This window comes from Doryrhamphus excisus, chromosome 2 (genome assembly GCF_030265055.1).
Source record: "Doryrhamphus excisus isolate RoL2022-K1 chromosome 2, RoL_Dexc_1.0, whole genome shotgun sequence".
Lineage (NCBI taxonomy): Eukaryota > Metazoa > Chordata > Actinopteri > Syngnathiformes > Syngnathidae > Doryrhamphus > Doryrhamphus excisus.
Window position 1 is genome coordinate 15531765 of NC_080467.1, and position 21342 is coordinate 15553106.

Below are 21342 nucleotides of genomic sequence, written 5' to 3' on the forward strand. Positions count from 1 at the left end.
AATACTTAATTATTTCCCTGTGATATTGTCGTATTGTTGACACACTCGCTAATGGATTCGTCCACAGCTCTATTGAAGAAAGTGAATTTACGGCGGAGATTATTTTCATGATTAAATTGTTCACAAATAAGTGTGTTTACAAAAACGTTTTTTGTTGCCTAAGACATAAGTGCTGTATTTTCTTGTAATTTTAATTCATACACACATTATAGCAAACCATTCATCCATTTTCTGTACTGCTTATCCTCACAAGCCCAACGGGCAATCTGGATAGTGGTGTGTCGGTCATGAACGAACGGGACAAAAGAACTAGTTCTTTTTTGTGAACGGAATGAACGAGGTTAGCGCCCCTAAAATACCCGTTCGGTCCTGATTAGCTGGAGAGTCAGTTCACCGTGCCTGTCTTTATCCTATCGTCGCACCTCGCTCTGTGGATGGGTGGGGTTAGCTGACCGAAAGACCGAGGCCGCCACTATCGGTGACCTTGTTCATTCCGTTCATGACATTCCAAGTACTCTCTTCATTTTGTGACTCCAGTCTTTTGTTGGTAAACATTCCATGCCTTCCTGTCCTGTCTGTTAGAATGCGGTCCACCTGCTTCCCTGGTGTGTGTCTGCACAGTGGGCTTGGTCCAAGAAACAAGCGGAGGCAACTGGTTGTGGCTGCTCGGCAAAATGTGCCCTCCTTTACGTGAAAGAAGGTTGATCTCTGTGCTGAGGGTCTCCACCTGCTGGGCCTGTTTTCTCACCAATTCTTGAAGACGCCACACTTCATTTCTATCACTTTGTCGGCTGAAGTCTTGAAGCTGTTTATCCTGAGTGCACAAATGTAATATATGAATACATTTTAAAATTGTCATACATTCATTCATTCGTTTTCTACCGCTTTTTCCTCACGAGGGTCGCGGGGGTGCTGGAGCCTATCCCAGCTGTCTTTGGGCGAGAGGCGGGCTACACCCTGGATTGGTCGCCAGCCAATCACAAGGCACATATAGACAAACAACCATTCACACTCACATTCATACCTACGGACAATTTGGAGTCGCCAATTAACCTAGCATGTTTTTGGAATGTGGGGGGAAATCGGAGTACATGCAAACTCCACACAGAGTTGCCCGAGCGGGGAATCTAATGGAATTGATTTATTGCATTTCTAAGTCACTAAGTCACTAAGTCACATCTAAGTCATGAAATTAAATACATTATTTAATACACAACTCAAAACAGCATACAGTATTGTATGAACAAAACTTGCAGTTGCACAACATTCCATCTTGTTAAAGCATCTTCCTGTTGGAAAATGTTGAGTGAATTGACTTGTGAGACTGCGACATCTGTTTGATTCTGTCAGCTAGCACCATCAAACCACTTTCTATTTAAGCTATCCCTGTTTTCTCTCTTGGGTCTGTCGCTCCTTGAACCAGGGCCCTATGATTTCCATGATAATGGAAATGCGGACAGAATAGCAAAATTGGCCATTCATTCATTCATTTTCTACCGCTTTTTCCTAATGAGGTTCGCAAGGGCAAGAGGCGGGGTACACCCTGGACTGGTCGCGAGCCAATCACAGGGCACATATAGACAAACAACCATTCACAGTCACATTCATACCTATGGACAATTTGGAGTCGCCAGTTAACCTAGCATGTTTTTGGAATGTGGGAGGAAACCGGAGTACCCGGAGAAAACCCACGCATGCACGGGGAGAACATGCAAACTCCACACAGAGATGGCCGAGGCTGGAATTGAACCCTGGTCTCCTAGCTGTGAGGTCTGCGAGCTAACCACTAGACCGCCGTGCCGCCTTTTAAAATAGTGATACATTTTAAATATAATTTTTTAGAAAGAATACAAATTGGTCCTCCCCTGTTTTACATACAGAGCCACCAAAAACTTACAGGGTCAAGTTACTGTACCAGCATTGAAAGCATTATTAATCATAACCACAACATGCAATATGATTTTCAAACCAGTTACAATTTTCTTCTGCCTTGCGTCAAGTTTCTGCTCCAGCTCTTTCTTCTGCTCAAATAGGCTATTCAAGCAAAGGAGGCGCTCTGTGTTGCTCTTTGTCATCCCCATCAGGACCTCACAAGCCTTTTCTACTTTAATCTGACACAAAAACAAATATCAGTAAATGTAGAAAGAATGTCAACACGCAGGTAGGACACAAAAAGGTCTGCATACATCCCACTGTTTGATTTCTTTAGCGTTTGCAGCTTCTTGAAGGAGTTTTTGCTGCTTCAGCTCCTCAACCGTTCTGTTTCCTGACAGCGTCTGCAGAACCTCCAGATCCACCTCCCTCCCAAACCTCGTCATCATGAGCTGGTTGCATAGCTTCTCCAGCACTACATCGAAACACAAATTAGTATTGGTTCTGCTGGTTGAGATCTCAAGATGTGTCTTACATCGGATCTGAACGTTCATGTCCTTGCGTTCTTGAACCAGCCTGGTATACTGCTGCCGGGCTTGACTGTAGACCTCTGTCTGCTGGCTCTTCTCCGCCTCCAGATGATTCACTTGCTCCTGCAGACGTTGCAGCTCTGTCCTGTTGAGCACCAACGCCGAGCTGAGGTCCGAAGTTGCAGGACCATCGGCATCAAACTCAATCTGGGAGCCATGTCAACGAAAAAAAGTAGCGTCAACTAAAGAAGTCTTCCATTGGTCATGTCTTATCAGGTACCTGGTGCAGACAAAGAGGAACCACAACATCTAGTTGGTTCATTTGCTGCTGTTTTTCCCTGTTAACTTGCTCCAAGTCATCCTCTGCTGCCTTGCGACTGACCTGCATGGATTTTAACTGCAAATCATAAAACAAAAAGAGCATCGGGTCAAATCTTTAGAACGTACTCTCATGGAAATTCTTTCATGTGGTCTTCATAAAGTGGTGTGAAAAAGTGTTTAGGAGTTTCCCAAAATTGAGAAGTCCTTAATGTTCCTTTTGTTCAGTAGTGGCCAGCACGATGTCTTTTTTATGGTAGAGTGACCATAACTCAAGAAGTGAGGCAGTTCTTTGGATGTTGTGGGGTCTTTTGCGACCCCCTTGGATCAGTTGTTGGTAATTTGGTTGGCCGGCCACTCCTGGGAAGGTCACCACTGTTCCGTGTTTTCAACATTTGTGGTTAATGGCTTTCAATGTGGTTTTGTAACCATTTCCAGACTGATAGATCTAATAATCAAAATTTGCTAATGATCTGAAACATGATTAGGTGTGACAGACATGCAAAAAAAAAAAAAAAAAGAAATCAGGATGGGGGCAAACACTTTTTCATAACACTGTCCAATCCAATCCACTTTATTTATATAGCACAGGGGTCTCAAACTAAATTTACTTGGGGGCCACTGGAGCTAGGGTCTGGTTTAGGCCTCAGGTTTTCCAAAAAAAACAAAAAAAACGCATTTATTAAAAACAGAAAAATGAATAAACTTTGCTTTGGTTCCGATTTTCTACAATAAAAGCTCTGATAAAACATTCCACTGTTCTCAAATATCTTACTTTTTATTTTTCTACACAAAATAAGATGAAAAATTATTTTTTTCCAGATTAAAATGAACAAAGCATTATTAGAGCCCTGTAGACATGACAAAACACGACTATAGTCACATTTATACTCTTTTTATTTACAACATATTGCGCAACTGCAGGGTCTTGAGACACATGCTAACTCGCAAACTAGAGAGCTAGCGACCTAAACGGTAGCCTTCAAGTTATTTCCTTTAAACTTAAATAGCCAAAAACTTACCACTTCCACACGGATAGGGAGGATAACTATTAACAGTTATTTAACCTTTAACATGAACATTAATCAAACGTAATAATTTTTTCTGGGTACATGATACCATACAGCATCCATATCAAACTTGCGCGGGCCGCACTAACATTAAACTTTCATATCAAGGCGGGGGCCTCAAACTAGTGTCCTGAGGGCTATATTTGGACCGCGGGCCACGTGTTTGAGACCCCTGATATAGCACATTTTATAAACAGTTTCCAAAGTGCTGCACAGACTAGTAAAATAAAAAGTAATAATCTAAAACTAAAAGATCATTTAAGAAATAAAATAGTAAAATATATATTAAAATATTAAAAACAAGAAGCAAAGCAATAAAAGTATAAAAAAATAAAACCAATTAAAATAAAAGAAAGAACTAAAAGACACAGGGCCATACAACTCACTCTGAGTTAAAAGCCAGAGAATAAAAGTGGGTTTTAAGACGAGACTTAAAGCTTTTGATGTGGGGGGGCCTTTTTTACTTGGGAGGGGAGAGAGTTCCATAGTTTGGGGCCAACCACAGAAAAGGCTCGGTCTCCCCCTGGTCTTAAGTCTCGTCTTGGGCACCACAAGTTGGAGCTGACCCTCGGACCTCAGTGACCGCGCTGGAGAGTAAATTTGGATGAGGTCCGAGATGTATTTGGGGGCCAGCCCATTCAACGCCTTAAAAACAAACAATAAAATCTTAAAATCAATCCTAAAGCGAACAGGCAACCAATGTAGGGAGGCCAGAATTGGGGTGATGTGCTCCCCCTTTTTGGTTCCTGTTAACTGTAAGCGGGAGAGAGACTTTTGGCTAATTCCAGAGTAAAGTGCATTACAGTAGTTCAGACGTAATAAAATAAAAGCGTGCATGACTTGCTCAAAGTGTCGAGAAGATAAAAAAAATTTATTTTAGATAAAAGCCGAAGATGATAAAAACAAGATTTTATAACTGCATTCATTTGTTTATTGAGTTTAAAATCACTGTCTATTATGACGCCAAGGCTGGTGGCTGAAGGATGAATGTTGTTTTGGAGGGGGCCGAAGTCTATAGGGGGGCCTTTATAGTTGAGGAGGATAGCTTCGGTCTTTTCCTCGTTAAGCCTTAAAAAGTTGTGGGCCCGCCAAGCCTTGACATCCCTTAAGCACCCGAGAACTGTCAGTGATTGCATGCACTACCACTCTGGAACATCCTCTGACCTTCTTAATAAGCATGTCGCATTCTCTTTCCAGAACGTCAGCACTCTTTTTCTCCTCTGCCAGCCGTTCTTCCAGGTCCAGTCGACGTTCACGAAGCTGCAGTATGTGCTCAAACAACTTCGGGTCACAATCTATGACACGAAAGTACCCGCAGGATGTATTATTTAGAAATTGTAAACAAATACTATGTCTTTCCCTTACGAGCCATTTGCTAGCAAAGTAAACAGAGAAGCACAGCTTGGCTGTATCATGCCAACAGCCAGGCTCTCTGTGACATCACAAAGGAACAGTTTTGCAACGCCCTCTGGAACTGAGCATTTTCAGGCTTCACTTTCAAATGGGCAAACGTCATTATCTGAAACGTTGCCGTGGTTTAACACGAGAATACAACACTCTAACTACATTTATAGGTCAGAAAAGTTGGAAAAAGTATAACAGGTCCCCCTGTGAACACATTTCATTCCTGTGTAAATGCCCTTAAGAGCATTTGTTAGTTTGATTAGTTTTTTCTTTTCTCTTTTATTGTCATAGGCGAACCCTTCACCGTTTGGCGGTTAGGATTAGGGCTAGGACAGTGAAAATTTTTAGTATGCTAACATTAGCATAGTAACTTTTTTTGCCATGTTTAGGGGAAAAACTGGTTATTTCAACAACCGCTACAATGTAAGTCAGGACAGTGAAAATTGTTAGCATGCTAACATTAGCATAATAACGTTTTTTTCCCATATTTATGGGGCAATAATGGTTATTTCAACAACCACTACAATGTAAGTCAGGACAGTGAAAAATGTTAGTATGCTAACATTAGCATAGTAAAATAATTTTTTTGCCAATGTTTATGGGAAAAAATTTGTTATTTCAACAACCGCGACAATGTAAATCAGGACAGTGAAAATTGTTAGTATGCTAACATGAGCATAGTAACTTTTTTTTGCCTTGTTTATGGGAAGAAATTGGTTATTTCAACAACCGCTACAATGTAAGTCAGGACAGTGAAAATTGTTAGTATGCTAACATTAGCATAGTAAAAGAATTTTTTTTTTGCCAATGTTTATGGGGAAAAAATTGTTATTTCAACAACCGCTACAATGTAAGTCAGGGCCGTGAAAATTGTTAGTATGCTAACATTAGCATAGTTACTGTTTTTTGCCATGTTTATGGTTAATGTGGTTATTTCAACAACAACTACAATGTAATTCAGGGCAGTGAAAATTGCTAGTATGCTAACATTACCAGGCTTCACTTTCAAATGGGCGAACGTCATTATCTGAAACGTTGCCGTGGTTTAACACGAGAATACAACACTCTAACTACATTTATAGGTCAGAAAAGTTGGGAAAAGTATAATAGGTCCCCCTGTGAACTCTTTGGAACACACCAAGAGGTAAAAGTACTTACCTGGAGGACATTCCTCAACAGCAGCTTCTCCCTCCGGTGTACCCCAGCTCTCATCATCATCATCATCCCAATTTTCATAATCATCAAAGTCTTCCCCACTGTCATTTTCGTTTTCTAAAAATCATATTTGCAACATGAGAACGATCCAAACATACATACTCCAAAGGATATACACGTGTCCCTCACCTTCATGTCCCGCCTGCTCCTTTTTCTTGGCACGTTTGACTTTCTTCTTGAAAACTTTGAACAGATACTCTTCAAACTTCTTGTCATCACCCAGCGAGGCCCGAAAAGCTTTAGATACAGCTTTCTCTCTCTCCTGCACCTTCGCTATGTCTTTACGCTTCTGTTCCAGGTCCTCCTGACACTCCTCCAGCTTAGACTATAACACAAGATATGGATGAACCAATGAATCAAATGAAATCAACTTTATTTGTATAGCACTTTTCCTGCGAAGACATGCAACACAAAGTGCTTTGCAGAATTAAAAAAAATTACCACAATTAAAAGGAAAAACAATTACAAAGAAAGCCCCTCCTTCCCAACCTCCATACTAGACACACACACCCACACACACACCCACACACACACACACACAATCACACACAGTAGGGAGACATGGCATGGCACTGAGGAACAAGGAAACGCCACCTTTGGGGCCGTCCACACTGAGAGGAGCCTCAGGCCGTGCCATTGGGGGACCAGCACCCGGGCCCCCCGACTCCGACAGACGGGCGGACCCCCACATCAAAGGGAGGAACCCCCAGCCGCCCGGGTCGAAGGGACCCAAGGATGGCACCCCCTCAGCAGACCCTACACAGCCCCCAGTGTGGAGGACCCCCCCTGAGGAAACACTGGAGTTAAAAGCTAAAGACTAAGAGCATAAAATAGGACTAAAAAGATAAAAATGTAAAAAAAACGTTTAAAATATTAGTTAAAAGCCTGATTAAAAAGGTGTGTCTTTAATCTTTTTTAAAAAATATCAACAGTCTCTGCAGTCCTGAGGCTTTAAGGCATGCTGTTCCACAGGTGGGGACCACAGGGGCTAAATGCTGCCTCACTGTGGGTTTTTGTTCTGGGTTTTGGTATTGTTAAAAGGCCAGTGCCGGAGTACCGCAGGGTCCGCGGGGGTTGATATGGTAAAAGCAGAACAGATAATTAAGAAGGTGCAAGGCCGTTACGGCATTTAAAAACCAGTAAGAGAATCTTAAAATGGATCCTGAAGCAGACAGGGAGCCAATGTAGCGACTTTAAAACTGGTGTAATGTGCTCCTGCCCGAATCAGCTGCATCAGGCACCACTTTTACCAAAGTGCACGTGAGCACCATGTGTGTACTGTGTTTGGATAATTTGCTGTGAACATAAATAGTGAGCATCCCACCGTCAAGTTTTTCTCCTCCTTCAGACGTATGTTGAGCTTCTCCTGCAAGGTCTTCTCATTCTTGTCCACCTCCTTAAGGAGCAGCAGTTCCTGGTAAAGTGTCAGCTGGCGAAGGTTGCCAAGTTTGAGCTTCCAGTCCAGCTTCTGTAGCTTGTTTAGGCACATCAGGTGCTCCTTGTCAAACTGATGCACCGAACTTTCTATCTAATGTTTGAAGAATCAGTACATTCACAGTTGAGATAACCCTTAGAAGGATGTTTAGTTAAAAAGTAAAAAAGCTTACTAGACCTTCTCCAGAAGAGAATCTTGTATGTGCAGCAATTTGCTATTCTTGGTCTCCTCGCTCAGCTGTGCTTCTTGCTCCTCTGGAGGCTTGTCTTCTTCTTCTTCTTCTTCTTCTTCTTCTTCTTCTTCAAGGGCTACACAGGATAACTTTGCTATTTCCTCTGCTTCTTCCAGTTCTCCCACCTCTTCTTCCAATTGCTCGAGCAAACCCACCTCCTGATTTTTCAGCTCGGTGCATTGAAACCTGCAATGATCAGTAGTTCAATCAATCATTCAGCCAAAAAAAAAAATCCTTGTCAATGCAGTGTAGAAAAACCAGGTGCATTTTCTTTTTCACACTTTGGTCACAGATAATATAAGGGGTATTCATTAAAAACTTCCACAACGCACATAGTAGAAAATTGAGAATGGTGCATGCATAATATTATTCCATAATCACACTTCTGACACCATGGTTCTTGCCTGGAAAAGGGAAGAGTGCCATGTCTGAGTTAGGGATGAGATCCTGCTCCAGGTGGAGGAGCTCAACCACCTTGACGTTACATTCACGGGTGAGGGAAGGACGGATTGCCAGATCCATAGGTGGATTGACTCTGCATCGATCCATCATGGTGAAGATGGAACCGATCAGAAAGGCATGGCCGTTCAAATATGGTCATGAGCTTTGGGTAGTGATGGAAAGGACAAGATAAAGCGGACAAAATGACTCCTCCAGGCGGCACGGCGGTCTAGTGGTTAGTGCGCAGACCTCACAGCTAGGAGCCAAGGGTTCAATTCCACCCTCGGGCATCTCTGTGTGGAGTTTGCATGTTCTCCCCGTGCATGCGTGGGGTTTCTCCGGGTACTCCGGGTACTCCGGTTTCCTCCCACATTCCAAAAACATGCTAGGTTAATTGCCGACTCCAAATTGTCCATAGGTATGAATGTGAGTGTGAATGGTTGTTTGTCTATATGTGCCCTGTGATTGGCTGGCGACCAGTCCAGGGTGTACCCCGCCTCTCGCCCCAAGACAGCTGGGATAGGCTCCAGCACCCCCGCGACCCTCGTGAGTGAATGAATGAATGACTCCTCCATATTGAAAGTAGCCAAATACAGTAAACCTCGGATATATCGGATTCAATTGTTCCCACTGGTTTTGTCCAATATAAGCGAAATCCGTTATATGCGTATACCGGAAAATGTCCGTTTTACGCATATACCGGATATAAATCCGATATATGCGTAAAACGGACATTTTCCGGTATACGCATATAACGGATTTCGGAAATCGGATTTTATCCGTTATAAAAAGGCACTTCCTTGACTATGTTTCCAATGTACCTGGATGCGCAGGCAACGCTGCAAACGCTGCAAATGACGTCGTATAGCGGCCTGTCACGATTCGGCGAATCGGAGCGCCACGATGCGGCAATCCGATATATGCGAGGGAAATTTAATGGAAATGCATTGGAACGGGACTGGAGATTTTGTCGGAAATAGGCGAAATCCGTTATAAAAAATCTGATATATGCAATGAATTTTTATTGGAAATGCATTACAGAAAAATTGGTTCTTTTTTATCTGTCTGTTGTGAGCGAATTTCCGATATATCCGAGTCCGATATATCCGAGGTTTACTGTAGCTAGAGAGGTGTTCAGTCTTCATCCGACTGCCAGGAGGCTTCGAGACCCAGGACACGCTGGAGAAACTGTGTCTCTCAAGTGGCCTGGGTGTGTCTTGGATCCTCTGGAAGGACCTGGACATAGAAGGGGAAGTCTGGGCCTCTCTGTTTAGGCTGGTGCTTCTGCAACCCAAGCTAACCCAGATAAGCAGAAGAAAATGGATGGCTGATTTGATGGATGATCTTTAATGAACACCCCTCTATATGAAAGCTGACTCCAGCACCTCTGCTCCCTCAGCACCCTGTATCTGTCCAGGAGAGCTCGGCTACATCGCTGCCTCTTGTCTGGAATTTCCTCTGGTCGTATAGCGGGTAGGGGCGGGGGACAGCGATGGAGATGGGATGGCAGAAGACTCTGGACCCTCTGTAGCTTCTGAGCTTGCATTTGGAGTTTCGCTACAAGGCGAAGCTTGGAGTCTCGCAAGGCCCAGATGTCTCTGTTCATCTCGGTCTGTTTTTCACGTATCTGATGACAGTGATGGAATAGTTTTTAAAAGATAATCTAGCTGATAATAATTGTAATTATGTGTGCATTACGTTATCCTCCAGGTCTTTTATCTCAGCTTTCTTTCTGTCTGCACTCATTCTCAGGTGTTTTGGTACAGTGAAGTCTTTATCCGTCTTAAGTTTCAAGTCTCCAATCTTCTCTTTGGCTTCACAGATGGCCTGCACATCTTGTGGATCCTCACAATTCTTCTTCGGCTTCTCCGCGTAACTGTGAGAACAACAAACAAAACCCAACACCACAACCCTCAGAGTAAGTCTCATAGAAGCTGACATTGGTTATGATATCATCCAACGCCACACTCACAGTTTATCCCATTCCTGCTTCCGCTTTTCAATTTTTGCTTGCGCTTGTTTAGCTTTCTCTGCAGCCTTTTGGAGCCTTTCTATCTGCCGATCTGCTAGCTTTACCCCCAAGGAACGAGTCACCAGTGTGTGAGGCACATCTTCCTCTGGGGAGCCCGTATCAGCATTAATTCAGCGTTATTCATTATTATAAAGCCAATATTTCAACTCTATCTCACCGTCTGTTTCGCTGCTGTCTTTTACAGGTTGGTCTTTGGATTTTCGACGTTCCCCTTGCGCTGTTTCATTGCTGCTGGAATCAACGGACCTGCACTGTTGTTGAATATGTACAGAAGAAAGCGCTGGAATATTATATGTGGAGACTTTGTGGCCAGTGTGGATGGCGAAGACGGTGAGTACATCAGATCCTGAAGAGCCTTTGACCCTGCAAGTAAAACACACAAAGGTCTGTGTTCAACAATATTCATATGATGGTTAAAAAATGCATTCACTCATGATTCAGCATTCACGACCCTGAAAATTTGCACATGTTGGTCCAAAAATATGCATTTTTTTCATCAGAAAACACATTTCATTCCTGTATAAATGCCCTTAAGAGCATTTGTTAGTTTGATTAGTTTTTTCTTTTCTCTTTTATTGTCAAAGGCGAACCCTTCACCATTTGGCGGTTAGGATTAGGGCTAGGACAGTGAAAATTTTTAGTATGCTAACATTAGCATAGTAACTTCTTTTTGTCACGTTTATGGGAAAAAAAATTGTTATTTCAACAACCGCGAAATGTAAGTCAGGACAGTGAAAATTGTTAGTATACTAACATTAGCATAGTAACTTTTCTTTGCCATGTTTATGGGGAAATAATGGTTATTTCAACAACTGCTACAATGTAAGTCAGGACAGTGAAAATTTTTAGTATGCTAACATTAGCGTAGTAAAAGAATTTTTTTTGCCAATGTTTATGGGAAAAAATTTTGTTATTTCAACAACCGCGACAATGTAAGTCAGGACAGTGAAAATTGTTATTATGCTAACATTAGCATAGTAAAATAATTTTTTTGCCAATGTTTATGGGAAAAAATGTTATTTCAACAACCGCTACAATACAAGTCAGGGTTGTGAAAATTGTTAGTATGCTAACATTAGCATAGTTACGTTTTTTTTTTTTGCCATGTTTATGGTTAATGTGGTTATTTCAACAACAGCTACAATGTAAGTCAGGGCAGTGAAAATTGCTAGTATGCTAACATTAGCATAGTTACTGTTTTTTGCCATGTTTATGGCAAAAAATGTGGTTATTTCAACAACCGCTACAGGTCAGTCCTGTTTTTGCCAGAAAGTCAAAGACTGAGCCTGTGAAAACAGAACATGGATGAAGATGCTATGTATAGTCATGATATAGGTTAGGTGTTACAAACACTGTGTTTGCAGTGAAAATTGCTAGTATGCTAAGATTAGCATAGTTACTGTTTTTTTGCCATGTTTATGGGAAAAAATTGGTTATTCAACAACCGTTACAATGTAAGTCAGGACAGTGTAAATTGTTAGTATGCTAACATTAGCATAGTAATAGAATTTTTGCCAATGTTTATGGAAAAAAAATTGTTATTTCAACAACCGCTACAATGTAAGTCAGGGCCGTGAAAATTGTTAGTATGCTAACATTAGCATAGTAACTTTTTTTGTCATGTTTATGGGAAAAAATGGTTATTTCAACAACCGCTACAATGTAAGTCAGGGCAGTGAAAATTTTTAGTATGCTAAGATTAGCATAGTTACTGTTTTTGCCATGTTTATGGGAAAAAATTGGTTATTTCAACAACCGCTACAATGTAAGTCAGGACGGTGAAAATTGTTAGTATGCTAACATTAGCATAATAAGATTTTTTGCCATGTTTATGACAAAAAAATGTGGTTATTTCAACCACCGTTACAATGTAAGTTAGCTAATCAGACGAATGATCACTGAAACGGTTCACTGTATTCTTGCATGAATACAGAAAGAATTCTTAATCCAACCAAATAAAATATAGTACCAGTTCTGTAGTTTGTTGAGTGCAATACGGGAGTGCTCCTCTTCCCAGCTCATCTGGTCTTGGACCTCCTTCACTTTCACAGCTTTTTCTATCTCAGCCAGCTCTTCAAAACGTGGATCCAGCTGCAACTCCTTTTGAAAATGGGAAATAACTATAAATAACTAAACAAAAAATTGCCCTCTAGTCTTCCTAGTTGTCATATTGAAAATTGTAATGTTTGCCTTTACCGTGGGTGTTAACCGGATATGCCCTGGTAGCTCTTGGTTTTCCTTTAGCAGTTTTTCAAACATTTCCTGAATCTCACTGAGCTTTTTTCGCTTGTCAGATTTCTTCCTCTCAGCTTCCTGCCAGAGACGGTCTTTCTCCAGCTTCTGTTTTGCCATCTTTATGCTGGAGGGTCATGTTGTCAGGTCAGGGATTGCTTTCATAATTTTAAGTGGATTTTTGCATCGTTAAGACAAAAACATCTACTTATTCTGGTCAGGGTAAGAGCTAATAATGTACAACATGGAGCAATCTGCAGTCATATAAACATTCCAACTAATCTGCATGTTCTTGGAGTGTGTGATGGCTCCTAAGTACAAATTAAGGTAGAGAAGAAAATTGATCTGAATCTTCATTTCAAGTCATGTTTTTAACACACATAACCGATATGGTCAGGGTTTTACACATTTCATACTCAACCTGTAGGCTGCTGGGTCATCGATGTCTTGCGCTAACTCCTCGTTCTCAAAATCCACCTGTTGGAAGAATAAGGTGTAATATGTTTGATTTCTTTGACAATATCATTAATGCAAGTATTGTATTCACCCAGATGCTGTGTCTTTACCTTTGGTGAAGGAACCTTAGCCTTTTTTCTCTGGAAGGTTTTCTGTAGCTCCTCCGGAGGAAGCAGACTGAAGGAGAAGATGTTCCCATCATCTCCTGCTGTCAGCACAAAATGGTCGTCATGGCTGGAGGAGATGTTTCGTAGGTGTCCATACATGCTGTCGTGGATGCTCAGTTCCCAGTACGCTCGCATGGAGGTTAGGGAGTGGTCATTGGGGTCCAGAGGATAAACTCTGATGGAGCCTGAGTGCATGCCACAGAGCATCAGCTGCCTGTTTGAGCTGGAACACAAACATAAAGTTTAACCACTACATTAGCCAATGTAGATATGGACCTGGACATATAGTAAAAAGCTCTAAATGCAACAAATGATGAGAGAATTAAAGAGAAGGAAGATAGTAACAAGTGATAGATATGAATAAAGTGGACAGCGAGACGAGTGAAAGTTACAGGGAAAAAGACACAGTGAGTCTGAGACATTTTCTGTACTTTTTTTTTTAATCAAATTATCCTTCATACCTGAAGGTGACTGAACAAATCCAGTCATCATCTCCATTATGGATCACAAGGAAGTCAAACGGCTCATCCTTACGTTGGTCTGGGTCCTCATCCTGATTGTCTGAGAACTTACAGTGGTACAAGAAACCTGAGTCGTATCCTCCCTAAAGAAAAAAAAAATATATATATATAAACTTCCCAAATCAGCTGACTCATATGACATACATATAATGTGTGTTTATGTATTCGTACCATAGAGAGCCAGAACTGACCCGGCTGTGAATAGAACCCCCAGTAGAGAGGACTAGGGGGGTTAGGGATATAAATAGAGGGCAACTCCTCTTCTTCTTGTGTAATTTGATTTTCCTGTCTCTCGTTCTGTCGCTTCTCATTCAAAGCTTGTCGCCTTGCTATTTCGTCCTCTCTCTGAAACCCACAGATCCATGAAAGTCATAACACATTCGTTAGTCAGTAATTAGCAAAACGAGAAGAGAAATACCTTGATTTGAGATTTGATGCTCTTGAAGCAGAAGGACCTTCTGGGAAGTTCAAGCAGCTCATAGGATTTGGTTTGCTTGAAGGTTTTTGGATCAGGACAAGGTACCTCCACAATATGACCATTTTGACACAAGATAAGCAACCTGTTGTCATTCTGTGTGAAAATGGGAATTTCAGGGTTATATATTGACATGAACATACCACAACCCTTTCATCCATCCCTCTATTTTCTATACCAGTTCTCTCATTAGGGTCATAGGTAAGCTGGTGCCTATCCCAGCTGACTTAAAGGGGTATACCATGGACCAATCACAGCCAATCACAGGAAACATATGGACAACATTTCACACTTACGGACAGTTTAGTGTCTCTATTTATGGTAACCTAACATGCAAAATTATAGCAAAGAACATACAAAAATATGTAAAAGAAAATATGTCCAGTTAGTTTACATGCATACTTGGGATTCAGCATTCATGACCCCGTAAATTTGCATTTTTTTATCTAAAAAAATACAATTTCTTCTGCAGAAAGCACCTTAAACTGATAATAATTTATAAATACATGATAATACAGGTAAAATGTAAAGTATACATGAACCACTCATGTTTTTTTTGTCAAGCATGGAGATTTTGCACTTTTATTAAGTGTTCCTTAAATGCACCACAGTTGCGGTGAGATGCAACATACATGTAACTGCTGTGACTCGATTACGTCTGTTTAATCATTTTATATTTCCATTCATTCATACTTTAAATGGACCGCACAGTGGACGAGTGGTTAGCACGTAGGCGACACAGTCAGGAGATCGAGAAGATCTGGCTTTGATTCTCCGCTTGGCATATCTGTGTGGAGTTTCAATTTTAGGTTAATTGGCAACTCCAAATTGTCCATGAGTGTGAATGATGGTTTGTCTATATGTGCCCTGCGATTGGCTGGCGACTAGCTCAAAGTCAACTGGGATAGGTTCCAGCATACCCGTGACCCTAGTGAGGATAAGCGACATAGAAAATGGATGGCATACTTTAAATGTGTTAAATAAGTGTGTGAAGCATATTGAAGAGAGAATGAGGGGAAGGAAGTTTCTGGATACTGAATACTACTCAAAACTTTTATTGCAAATGTTGATCTAAAATCAGAGCTATTTACTGTATAAATCTCTGGACTTGGGCTACACGGTGGACGCACAGGCTACACAGTTTACATGTTCTCTCTGGGTACAACAGTTTCCTCCCACATTCCAAAAACATGCTAGGTTAATTGGCGACTCCAAATTGTCCATAGGTATGAATGTGAGTGTGAATGGTTGTTTGTCTATATGTGCCCTGTGATTGGCTGTACCCCCGCCTCTCGCCCGAAGACGGCTGGGATAGGCTCCAGCACACCCATGACTCTTGTGAGGATAAGCGGTAGACAATGAATGAATTAATGTGTTTTTCAGACAATTACCAAGTACTGTCAATGCAGTATTTCACACATACAGTATGAAGTGTATGCCCATTACAACAGACTTACATGGGAATGAGGTGACCACTCCAGTACCTCTACTGGTCCCGGAACAGAGACAAAACCGATTGGCTCGTACGTTTCTCCAACATTGAAGAAGAACACAGTGCAGTCTGAGCTCTGAGCAAATAAGGATGGAAAAACAACTCATGATGACGTTCATCCTAGCTTGAGCTTGGAAAAACATCCCTCACAATGTATTAAAGACCCCTGTAGTATATTTGAATGAAACAATGCAAGTGAAATTCTATGATTCTTACCCCTGTGGCTAATATTTTTCCATTGCATTCATATGCCATTGCAGTTACAGAAGCGTTATGGGGTTTGAAGGCCTGTTTGAGACGCAGCTGGGCATCTACTTTGTAGCTGTGCACCTCTTTGGGGTCAAAAAGCTCCAGTAAGCGGACCACCCCATCTTCAAAACCCGTCACGAGCAAACTTCCAGTCTGGCTGACCTGGACACAAACATCAGAGATTGTCACCTGTGTCACACATTATCAGGGAGGAAGCAGGGTTAACGTAACGTAATGCCACACTGACCGTAAGGGGGGCCCAATGGAGAGCAGTTCCACCCTGGCTGAAGCGGCTACAGGTCAGTTCTGTTTTTGCCAGAAAGTCAAAGACTCTGACTGAGCCTGTGAAAAAAGAGTCCAAATCAGGGCCGTGAAAATTGTTAGTATGCTAACATTAGCATAGTTACTGTTTTTTGCTATGTTTATGGCAAAAAATGTAGTTATTTCATCAACCGCTACAATCTAAGTCAGGGCCGTGAAAATTGTTAGTATGCTAACATTATCATAGTAAATTTTTTTTGGAATGTCTATGGGAAAAAAATGGGTTATTTCAACAACTGCTACAATGTAAGTCAGGGCAGTGAAAATTGTTAGTATGCTAACATTAGCATAGTAAAAGAATTTTTTTGCCAATGTTTATGGGAAAAAAGTTTGTTATTTCATCAACCGCTACAATGTACGTCAGGGCCGTGAAAATTGTTAGTATGCTAACATTAGCATAGTTACTGTTTTTTTTGCCATGTTTATGGTTAATGTGGTTATTTCAACAACAGCTACAATGTAAGTCAGGGCAGTGAAAACTGCTAGTATGCTAACATTAGCATAGTTACTGTTTTTTGCCATGTTTATGGCAAAAAATGTGGTTATTTCAACAACCGCTACAGGTCAGTCCTGTTTTTGCCAGAAAGTCAAAGACTCAGACTGAGCCTGTGAAAACAGAACATGGATGAAGATGCTATGTATAGTCATGATATAGGTTAGGTGTTACAAACAATGTGTTTGCAGTCATCACAACAACGACTCACGATCCAGAGCAGTTGTGGCCATGAGATGACTTTTCTTGGAGACATCCAGACCCTTGATTGGTCCAACGTGGAAGGAAAAGAGGCATTCGGGATCAGGAGTCTGCTCACAGAGATGTCAAACTCAGTTAATGTCTGAATCTTGTGGCAGCATACTGTACTTCATACTGTAAAAAACATGCATTTCTAAACAAAATACAAAATGCGCTGTCCCTTTAACAAATATTTGGCTGTGGCTGTACGATTGTACTAAAACTCACTCCGTACTAATTGCTATATACACCACTACTTTTAAAGGTTTAAATTTCAAATATGATGTATCAGTCGGTGAAGCTTACTGTGTATTTGAATGACAGGTCCAACTTCCAAATGGCTCCAGTGGAATCCTACAAAAGCAGAAAGTAGAGTTTGGATGATTCAGGTGAGACTTGCCTATTTTCATTAGAGATTACATGGTGATTTTGTCCACTGACCTGAGCAAACCAAACATTAGAGTCGGGTTGAGAGCTTTTTACGATTGAGGACAAGCAAACATGATGTCCAACCACCAACTCATTCATTGGCTCCACCTCGAACTTGCTGCTCCCGCCGCTGTCTTGGGCGGTATCAATGGTCTCAAAGTCCCAGCCCTGAAAGGGTAAAGATCTGTTAAACACAGTAGTTCCCTGTCTAAGGTAACCTGACAAAAAAAAAAGAGTGCTGTAGCAATGAATCCAGTAGAGGGTGCTATCTGACAGGTCACGTCACTCAACATTTTCCAGCAAGAAGATGCGCTGACAAGACGAAATGTTCTTTCATTTGGGCGTTTGACTTAAATTGCGTGTTTCGATCACCCTGCTGCCTCTGTATTTTTTAATATAGACTTTTCTAATATAGACTTTTTATAGAAAAAATAGATTTTATAGAAAAAAAAACATTTTATGTGTATTTCATAGACTGAAAAATCACCTAAATGATCACCTAAATGACACAGCAAAGTAACCGTATGTTTGTAATTGTAATTTTAATTTCACCGCATTAAAGTTGTGATGTTTCGTTACTTAATTGACTTCCCCATTGCAGTTTTGGTAAATGCGTAATTTGTATGTTAAAAATTCTATATTTTCCTCTTTTTTTTAGCGCTGATAGTGCCACAGTTGTGGAAATGTGAGCTGTCTTCTTCTACTGTTGATTCATTATGATGCGTACGCCTCACTGGGACTGTATAGTAGGTTATCAACTGAACCAGAGATAGGCTAGCCGGTATGCTACTGTATGTTATCAATGAGACGCTCAGTTACAGTGCAGCTTCTGACCAGATGGTGGCGGTAATGTGTCAGTTAGTTGTTTAACAAGCTCACAGAAGATCAGACGAAGACATTCAACTACACCTCGGAATGTAGACGTTTTTATAACCAAAAAAATTAAGACAATAATGGTGGCAGTCCCCCAGCAAAAGACTACATTTTTATGTAAGTACAATCCTGACTTCATGGAGAACGGCTTTTTATTCACTACCTTTTTATTAATTGATGGGTTGTATTGATTTTTCTTAATATTAACAAGCCTGACTTGATTGATTTGTTCAATTAATTATTAGCAAAAGTTAAGATGAACTACCATGTCATTATTCATTAAATTTACTCAGGTTTTAGCTTGTTAGCTTCTTAAACTGTGAGTGGATTTGATTTATTATTGAAAACAAATTAATAAGGTTGATTAAATCTATACAGTGTTCATATTTAATGGGCCCCAGGCCACTCTGCAGTGAAAACATTGGGCCTCAACGTCAAAAAGGTTAAGAACCCCTGGTTTAGGGCACTAAAAATCAATGTACTACGTATATGCCTCTAACATTTACCCGGATGACTCCATCGGAGCCAAAAGTCATCAGCTGTCCGTCTTCCAAAGCAAAAGGCTGGACAACCCCATCATGACAACACCGTCCTCCCTTTCTGCAGAGCTCCACTTTAATGGTGTTTCCATCCCACAGCAACAGGTTGCCCCAGTTGGAGCCAGACACCACCTGAGAGGAAGAATAAGGGTCGGATCACATGTGGTCCCCGGGTGGAAAAAGTTAGGGCAACCCTGTCATATGGTGTCACATTCTACACAACACTTTTTTTTCCCCATGCCCACCAATTCAGATCTCTACTACACTTGTCAGCTGAGCAGACCACAAACCTTTCCATCTGGAAGTTCTATGTAGCCATCAATGTCAGTCGCTGCAGTTTTTCCAAAATGCCCAATAAGCCCCTCCAGTTTGAGACCAGTAAATGTGTTGGCCATTTTCCAGAACCTCAAAAAAGAAGGTATTTGAATCAAGGATGAAATATACACATTCAATATCAATAAAATCTTGTATCTATATGAAGCACTAATCTTTAAAAGTATCCACTTAGGTACACAACTCAAAACAGCATACAGTATTGTATGAACAAAACTTGCAGTTGCACAACGTTCCATCTTGTTAAAGCATCTTCCTGTTGGAAAATGTTGAGTGAATTGACTTGTGAGACTGCGACATTTGTTTGATTCTGTCAGCTAGCACCATCAAACCACTTTCTATTTAAGGTATCCCTGTTTTCTCTCTTCGGTCTCTCTCTCCTTAAACTAGGGCCCTATGATTTCCACGATAATGGAAATGCGTTCATTCATTGCATTCATTCATTTTCTACCGCGTTTTCCTCACGAGCTGGAGCCTATCCCAGCTGTCTTGGGGCGAGAGGCGGCGTACACCCTGGACTGGTATCCAGCCAATCACAAGGCACATATAGACAAACAACCATTCACACTCACATTCATACCTATGGACAATTTGGAGTCGCCAATTAACCTAGCATGTTTTTGGTATGTGCGAGGAAACCGGAGTACCCGGAGAAAGCCCACGCATGCACGGGGAGAACATCCAAACTCCACACAGAGATGGCCGAGGGTGGAATTGAACCCTGGTCTCCTAGCTGTGAGGTCTGCGCGCTAACCACTAGTCCACCGTACAGCTGGAAATACTAACAGTATTAGTAAAATAGCAACATATGTATATGAAGGCGAAATGGCCAATTATGTAAATTAGACTTCATCTCTTGCCCCTCCCCACCAACCCAAAATTGGCCAATAAAAACATAATCTACTTGATGTGTCCGGATCCTGATGATGTCAGCAGTCCGGGGTTGTATGGCGAGAAGCTCACTCTGTAGACCTCCTGAGAAATGGCTTTGCACCTGAGGACCACTTCCTCCTCCCTCCAGTTCCACACTGTCAGCATGTAGTCAGGTGTACTGCCCAGGCTGGCCAGAAGACTCCCGTCGCTGTTAAAGTTGACGGAGCAGAATGCACGCTCTGTACCCTCTACACACACACACACACACACACACAGGTGACACAGGACCACACACAAGGTAACCTCTCTCTTCTACTGTACTTACCTCTGAGGATGCGATATGCTCGTATTGAAGGGTATTCATATACTATCAGCAGTGGTTTGTGTCCCTTCTCGGCCACTGCAAAATAGTCTTTTCTTGGGTGTACCTAAACGCACATGGTGTGGGCTACTTTAAAGCTCTATACATGTGCATGGTTTTGTTCCTTTCTCTCACTCTTACCCCGATGGAGCCAATTCCTGCAGTGTTGCAGGAGCGAAGGTACCTCTGCTGCTTTGTAGAAACATCTAGTATTATGATCATCTGACCAGCTATAAAGAACAGCGTTCTATCATCCAGCAGCTGCAGGTTTTCTCTGCGTTGACAGTCGTAGCCGAACGAGTGACTTCAAGTTGTCAAGGACTACCAAGGTTCCTTTTTAATGATAACAAATACAAGATTCTGGTATAATAAGAAAGTACTGTAAAACAAAGGATACTCGAGGTTGAGGAGGTTCTCTGGGATGTCAGAACCAGGTGTAATGAACGGTCTGGAATACAGTTCCTCATATTTGTAGTACATATCAGTAGAGAGTTGTCTCCTCCTGTGACAAAGAAAAGAGTGAAGGTCGGATGCAGGGGCCACTCCTAGTATAGGTAAATATACGCAACATTTCCCATACAATTATGGGAAATGTTATACGCCGAAAATGGCCCCCGGGCAGCACTTTGGACACCCTGATGTACAGGATGCACAGTACAGTATTTATCTCACATTCTTAAGTAGAATTCACCTAGGCTTTTCTATTGAAAATACATTTAAATGTGAAGTGAAGTTATTT

General features: G+C 41.5%; 1 protein-coding gene across 4 annotated transcripts in view; it reads right to left on the reverse strand.

Annotated features, from left to right (window-relative positions):
- Positions 1-9: 9 nt before the first annotated feature.
- Positions 10-21342, reverse strand: part of LOC131119968 (cilia- and flagella-associated protein 44-like) — a 29430-nt gene continuing 8097 nt past the window's right edge. For 2 of the 4 annotated variants that reach the window (XM_058064895.1, XM_058064894.1), the window contains 33 exons: positions 21001-21105; positions 20745-20907; positions 20568-20670; positions 20274-20490; positions 19327-19441; positions 19004-19168; positions 17637-17792; positions 17502-17549; positions 17167-17266; positions 16389-16483; positions 16109-16303; positions 15858-15968; positions 14344-14496; positions 14097-14270; positions 13866-14008; positions 13348-13627; positions 13203-13258; positions 12746-12908; positions 12519-12649; positions 10707-10912; positions 10490-10634; positions 10216-10393; positions 9903-10144; positions 8022-8262; positions 7734-7937; positions 6539-6734; positions 6353-6466; positions 4955-5085; positions 2683-2799; positions 2408-2609; positions 2187-2347; positions 1977-2111; positions 11-814 (listed from right to left, as the gene is read on the reverse strand). In XM_058064895.1, coding sequence (XP_057920878.1) covers positions 521-814; positions 1977-2111; positions 2187-2347; positions 2408-2609; positions 2683-2799; positions 4955-5085; positions 6353-6466; positions 6539-6734; positions 7734-7937; positions 8022-8262; positions 9903-10144; positions 10216-10393; positions 10490-10634; positions 10707-10912; positions 12519-12649; positions 12746-12908; positions 13203-13258; positions 13348-13627; positions 13866-14008; positions 14097-14270; positions 14344-14496; positions 15858-15968; positions 16109-16303; positions 16389-16483; positions 17167-17266; positions 17502-17549; positions 17637-17792; positions 19004-19168; positions 19327-19441; positions 20274-20490; positions 20568-20670; positions 20745-20907; positions 21001-21083 — 5217 coding nt within the window. In that variant the 5' untranslated portion in view covers positions 21084-21105 and the 3' untranslated portion in view covers positions 11-520. Of the gene's footprint in view, positions 815-1976; positions 2112-2186; positions 2348-2407; positions 2610-2682; positions 2800-4954; positions 5086-6352; positions 6467-6538; positions 6735-7733; positions 7938-8021; positions 8263-9902; positions 10145-10215; positions 10394-10489; positions 10635-10706; positions 10913-12518; positions 12650-12745; positions 12909-13202; positions 13259-13347; positions 13628-13865; positions 14009-14096; positions 14271-14343; positions 14497-15857; positions 15969-16108; positions 16304-16388; positions 16484-17166; positions 17267-17501; positions 17550-17636; positions 17793-19003; positions 19169-19326; positions 19442-20273; positions 20491-20567; positions 20671-20744; positions 20908-21000; positions 21106-21342 lie in introns of those variants that run through there. The other 2 variants (XM_058064896.1, XM_058064897.1) reach the window with 2 other exon arrangements.